This window comes from Stegodyphus dumicola, chromosome 5, assembly GCF_044657685.1.
Source record: "Stegodyphus dumicola isolate Sdum_Otavi_A_Nest chromosome 5, ASM4465768v1".
In the NCBI taxonomy this organism is placed as follows: domain Eukaryota; kingdom Metazoa; phylum Arthropoda; class Arachnida; order Araneae; family Eresidae; genus Stegodyphus; species Stegodyphus dumicola.
In genome coordinates this window covers 38,481,919-38,488,709 of record NC_140772.1, presented here as the reverse complement: position 1 = coordinate 38,488,709, position 6,791 = coordinate 38,481,919, and the positions used below count along the sequence as shown (strand labels likewise).

At 36.3% G+C, this 6,791-nt stretch overlaps 1 protein-coding gene across 1 annotated transcript; it reads right to left on the bottom strand.

Moving 5' to 3' along the window:
* Positions 1–701: 701 nt before the first annotated feature.
* Positions 702–3,635, bottom strand: Sec3 (exocyst complex component Sec3). The gene has a single exon (XM_085816584.1). It carries the CDS (start codon positions 3,471–3,473, stop codon positions 822–824), a length of 2,652 nt encoding a protein of 883 aa, XP_085672710.1. The 5' UTR covers positions 3,474–3,635; the 3' UTR covers positions 702–821.
* Between the last annotated feature and the right edge of the window lie 3,156 nt (positions 3,636–6,791).

The following is a 6,791-nucleotide window of genomic DNA, read 5'->3' as shown; positions in this document are numbered from 1 at the left end:
ACTTACTGGTTTTATTGGCAACCAAAGATACCAAGGAAAATATGTTGCCAAGTTTGGGCACCTTGCCAATTAAAAAAATGGAATTTTAACAGAAATTTAAAACAAAAGAACTTGCTTTATTTACAAATACAAGCTCCTATTTAAAGAAACTGTAATTTATGGGTGGCTATAAATTAGCAACAGCAACTTACCACTGTCATTTATGGACTGATGTGAAGGTCTTTCTTTTTCAGATTCTTCACATTGCATCTCCATTTGTTTATTTTCAACTGGTAGTTAAGTGAAAAATCATCATTCTGAATAATAATAATAAATATATACATATTTTTAATTCTGATTATTTGGCTTTGGCTTAGTTATACTATCATTTTGAATAATAATATTTAAAAAAAAAAAACTGTTAACTTGGTTTTAGTTTTAGGCTAGATACATAATAATATGATAAACATACTAAACTTGGTGATTAATCACTGGCCGCCAATAACCCTGACTAGTACTGTACTTCATATTTGTAATACATGATTAGTTTTTATTCATGATATTGATATATTATTCATTCAAAATTTCTGTCCAGTACTCCTATTAATTTAAAAGAAGGTTTTTTTGAATCGTTTCCAAATCCATAAATTCTGTCATATTACAATAAATTTGGAGTAAAGCTTTCAGTGAGAAAAAGCAAAATGAAACATGCTACAAAAAACTCTAATTTAGAAAAGATAATTCATTAATAGATTTATACATATTGTTACAATCTCTGTGCATAATTTTATATTTCTGTACAGTATAATAATAACATATATAATATATTATTTCATAAATATTCAGTGTGATCGTGCAATTTCAGAGAAAAAGTCTAATATATCATTGATAGAAAATTCTAAACTTATCTTAGCACCAGGATAACATCTTTCAATTAATGATTCTATATATTTATATTGCCTAATAAACTCATCTTGCATGGAATGCCAAACTACTTGGAGTAAGTTTTCTTCATCACATAAATGTTTCTCCACTTTTTTATACAAACTTTCCAATCCTTTTTTCACCTCTTTTCCAGGATATTCTTTGATGACTTTTCTTAATTCTTGCTTACTGAAGGCCAAATGATACCCAATTTCATTTTCCTTCACACCCTGAGCTACTTTATTCTGAACACCTTCAAAAAATAAATTCAATTTTTCTAAAGGTCTGCCAAAATACTGAGTAACATAGGCCTGCAGAGCATCATTGTACTTTTGCTTGGCATCTTTACGTTCTGTTTCTAAACACGGGATTTTTAACTGAAACAGAACAGTAAAAAGATGATGGAAATTTTCCATCTGTACAACCTCCTGAGGAGTTTTTGAATGCTCTAAAGATACCTTCACAACTTCATCAAACATTACTTTGACAAGTTTGGAATACCACCTGTCTAAATCAGTCCTCCTGTCTGAGTTTTTGAATATCTTTTCAGCTTGGCTGGCAAATGTTTCAAAATTTGAAACAAATGGTAAAATGCCACATTTTGATTTCTTCGACACTTTAGCCTCTTCAATAGATCTTATCTGTGACTGCATAAATTTATCAAAATTACGTTTTGCTTGCACTAAAACATTAGCAAATGTCATACTGAGATAGGATCCAGTGTCTTGAGCTGACATGACATGTTGACTCAGTCGAACTAACACATACATAGAATAGAACCCATCGATTTTATCAAAATGGGAAATGAAATTCACCAACTCTGGTTCCAAACTGGCAAACAGTTCTCCCATCATCTTTCTCAATTCCACATTAATTTGTTTCTCTTTCTTGAGAGCACTCATCAGCAGTTCTTCACTACCTGCACGACTAAGGCTCTGATTGCTTGTTGTTGGACTCACCCCAGGAGCTGAAGGCACTGTAAGCTGTTGATTGCTATGAGACGAGGCAATGTCAGACTGTAAACCAAAAAACTGCATGCAGAATTGCTGCTCAGAAAGGCAAACTGGTTCTAATGCACTTAACAAGTTTTCTAATATTTTGTCAAATATTTCCCATTCCATTACATCCAAATCAGAGCCATACTGCTCTGGATCCATACCTAACAATGACAGAGACTTGACTTTAACAGAAGACTTTAAACCTAGATCTTGATTAGAACCAGATATTTTATGCTTTTTCTCCCTTTCAAAACCATTCCTGTTAATAAGTTTCTCTTTTGCAAGTTCAAAAAGTGATTTTATTTCTTTTTCATAAAGCTTCGACAGCGAGGAAGTATAAACTCTACACAGCTGAGTATAACTACTAGGTTCAGTAATTTTCACCCAGTTCATTAATTCTGTATATGGAAGAAGTTCTTTGTGGCATAAAGTATGTTTTGGAAGTGTAAGGTCATGTGTATAAGTAAAATTTTCTTCACACTCATTTCCTAAATGTAAGAATAAATTATTTAGGTGATGGCTTAGACGCAATATAAACTTGTTTTTCAACTTATCAAGTTCAGCTTTTTGTTCAGCATAGGCTGCCATTTTCATAAGTCCTGGATTGATCTGGGCATTTGCTGCTTCTTGTAATGCTTTCGCAGCAGAAGTACATGTAGCAATGCCAGAAGGAGTTTTCAAATCTCCGTCCAATGCTTGCCTTAAACTATCCGGTAAATCAAGCACACTTATCATATTTTCAAGCTCATGTAAAAGTTTAATATTATTTCTATGCTGTATCTTCATATGTGCATCTTTTTCTTCCATCTGTATCACACTATCTTTAACATTTTTCAAAATATCATCATACACATCTAACCGACTTTCTAACTCACAAATTTCATCATAGGAAGTTTGAAGCATATTCATCAGCCCCTGCACCTTCTGCTCCGATGCCATAATGGAACGAATATTCGCAGCATCTAATTCTGAAAGCTCCCTAGAAAGCTGCTCCGTAAACTCTTCTGCATTACCTATAACAAAATCATACTGAGCCATAAGCGATTCTAAGTCAGATTCTTCTCTTGCAGTTAAAGCCTGATAATCTTCAGGTTCTAGAACAGAAGATTCTTCACCAATCTGAGGTGTAACAACCCCCATTTTCGCTGGACTATCTTTATCTTGCAATAATTCCTTAGGGATGTTAATAAATGTTGGCTTTTGACGGGGCAGATGGCTACAGAATTTCCATAAGCATTTTATAAAAGCATGCTTTTCAGAAACATTACTCGCTATCCATTTATAAACCTTTTCAAAATGCAAATCAAATTCAGCAGTCGGCTTCTTTTCATCTTTACCGTCGACTAACTTCAATTCACGTAATTGCCAAGAGCACTTTTTCTTATACCCTTCTTTGTCCGACTTCTTTACTTGACTTATAGTGATTATTGACGGTTTCTCGTTATTTACTGCTAGACATAAAAAGGCAGTCTTCTTTTTTTTGCTAGCTTTAGCAACATTAACAACGCCCACTAACCTTTCATCGTTCGGCAAGAAAACCTCTTTATGCAAACTGTGGCGAATAGCAGCCATAATTTTGCTGCTAGAAATAACTCACCCACGATTTCGTTGCATTACATTTAAACTTTATTATCACCAACGATCATCTCATTTTAAATATTTCCAATTTCGGTAATAAATAAAAATTATTGCTATCATACGGCTGCGGAAGCAAAATAGTAAACAATAGTAGTGTTGAGAAGAATCGAGTCTACTTCTACCATAAATTTTTACATGGGTCGCCTACACATTCCAGTGGCACATTACCTAAAATAGGACACGAGGTTTTATAATTATGTTTAACGTTATGGAATGGAGCTGCAATGATAGCTGTGTACATATTTTTTTCTCCTTTTTGTAAATGAGATGGCAATATGAATTGTTAATATTGATAAAACTAGAGAGCTCATTTGAACGAATACCATTACCTGAAGAGTTGTTTTACTTTATCTTTCTTTTCATGACTATTGACAGGCTAATACAATCAGTTAGACATCTTTGTATACAGAAAATCCATAGTGATTATCTTCACCAAGAGAAAAAAATTACTGTCAATTTTAGCATGTACCACCTGTACATGTACACTTAGCAATGTAGCCCGTAGTACAGAGGTGTTTTGCTAGGGTCAATAATTTTCTAAGAATGTTTTTTACATATGTTCAGTGGATTTTTTGGGCACTTGGAAAAACTGACAACATGATCACCGCCACAGTTGCAAAAGGTCAGGTTTTTTTATCCATTTTACGTGATAGTCCGAACTTTTGTGTGTGTGTGTTGTATCTGGATATTATCGTAATAAAATGTCGCCCATTCTGAACATTACCGACTAATCTTTCTGTATATCAATGTATTTTTCGGTTGCCTTTTCTGATCCCATTTGCCTTATGTGTTCATTCTTTCTGTGTCATGCTGTTCTTGAAGAGCATCCTGTCAAGGCCAACTAGTTGGCCTTGATCCTACACATGCATGTTTTTTTTAATTAACCTGAGTGCATTTCTTGAACGTTTGAACTCATACTAATGAGCTATCCTGAACTAATTTTGAAGTTTAGTATTTTATACCTAAATCACTCGGGCTTCTGAATAATTAAGTTTTATAATCAGCTTCCACAGATGTTGGTCACCGTGACTGCGTATTGTAGTAATTATACGTCGGTTGATCCAAAAAAAAAGTTTACAAGCAAAAGCATTTGAAACGTAATAATTGTGGAGCGAATATTTCCACCCAGGGTAGTTGGCAGATGGCGCTAGTTGTCCTACAGCGGTTCTACGAGTAAGTAGCGTCAGTACGCCGACACTTAAGAGCAACAGTAATGGCACGACGTCTAGAAAAGTGGTCTCGCATAGAGGTGCGAGCCGTAATTCGATCCTTATGGGCCAAGAATGTGGCCGCATCCGAAATTCACAGACAAATCGTTGAGGTATACGGGGACAAAGCAATGAGTAGACAAGAGGTAGCGAAATGGTGTCGTTCTTATCAAGCGGGCAGGGAGCATGTGGAAAACCGCAATATGGAAGCGAGCGGCCGTCCAAGTTTTTAAAGGACGGATATCAACACGGGACGTGTTGAAGAAATCAACCAAAGGGATCGACGAGTAACCGTGCGTGAGATGCCTCAGAGTTGGACCTGAGTTATGGTAACGTTCAGCGTATCGTAACCGATGGGTTTCGATATTCCAAAGTTTGTGCCCGCTGGGTTCCACGTGCGTTGTCCGCGGAACATAAGGCCACTCGAATGATGTGCAGCCTCACATTTCTTCAACGATACCATTCATACGACCAACACTTCATTGATCGCATCGTTACCGGTGATGAAACATGGCTTCATCACTTCACCCCCACATCCAAAACAGCCACGATGGATCACCGACGAGGAAGAACTTTAAGGTCACACCCTCTGCCGGTAAAGTGATGGCAACCGTTTTCTGGGAACCGTTTTCTGGTGTTATCCTAATCGAGTATTTGGAGCGTGGCCATACAATTAAGGCCGATAGTTATTGTGCCACGAAATTGCATAAAGCCATCCGACGCAAACGGCCTGGATTACTGAGCAAAGGCGTCATTCTTCTGCATGACGATGTCAGGCCCCATACAGCTCGCCAGACTCAGGAATTGCTGCAAAGGTTCAAGTGGGAGGTCTGGAATCACCCACCCCCATACAGCCCCGATTTGGCTCCAAGTAACTATTTCATTTTTCCGGCGTTGAAGCGATACTTATCCGGAACACGGTTCACCTCAGACGATGCAGTGAAAACAGCTGCCGAGAAATGTCTCAATGAGCAGGGCCCTGATTACTACCAAGACGGGATAAACAAGTTGGTCGAACGTTCTGACAAATGCCTAAACAGGTTTGGCGACTATGTGGAAAAGTGAAGGCCAGATGTGTCTCTTGATTCCCATTTGTATCTTGTTTCTGTTGTTAATAAATACCTTTTCATTTGCCTTGTAAACCTTTTTTTGGATCACCCCTCGTACCAAAGAATCTATAGGGTTCTCCTATAGTTTCTTTGATTATACCATTCAGCTCCCTGTATGTGTATGCAGTAGACGCAGCTTCTTGGGATTACGTTTGTCCATTGTTAGTTGAATAATATTAAACGATTAAACGAAAAAGAAAAAGTACTTTATCTGTTTCATAGTGTCAAATGGTAATACAGTTCTTATAGTGTTTATACTGTTATTTTGTATTTTGCGTTCATATTTTATTTCTGTTTCATGTTTTTATTCAACTTATTTCATTTTTTTAACTCGTAAAGAATTATTTTCTCTGCCGTTTTTGTGTAGCGTTAACTGCGTATGTAAATACGTTTAGACTTAGATACAATTCCTTTTTCCGTAATTCCAATATAAGACAGCTTAAATTACAAGTAACTGCTATGTGTTTGCCGCAGTAGGAAAAGGGTTTTGCACCATAAAAGTTACTAGCGGTTGGGTTCACAGAACCTCGCATGGCAATTATGACAAACGCAAAACCTTTTATCAGGTTTGCCGGCATTCCTGTAGCTTGCAAGGGCTGAACTAAAAGCTTAATTACGCACGTTATGCGTTAGTTTACAAACTTTTTAAATGCTAAATCCTGGTCCCATGAAGACAACCAGATGACATATCGCCGTCCTAGTTTTTGAGTAAAGTAATACTAATACAAAAGTTTAAAAATAACTTCTTTATTGGTCGTCATTCTAACAACCTGTGTTATAGTAGATATAGTTTCTACAACTTGAGCTAACAGAACTCAATTTAAATCTCAAAGTATTAAAAGATGCGCACTTGAAGATTTGTAAAAGAAAAATTATAAATAAATATTTAAACATAAATAAAACTGGCAAGGCAAAGGTGCGGCTACGTTTGACTC

Coding starts and splice junctions, on each gene's coding strand:
- Sec3 (XM_085816584.1), bottom strand. CDS start 3,473: ATGGCTGCTATTCGCCACAGTTTGCATAAAGAGGTTTTCTTGCCGAAC.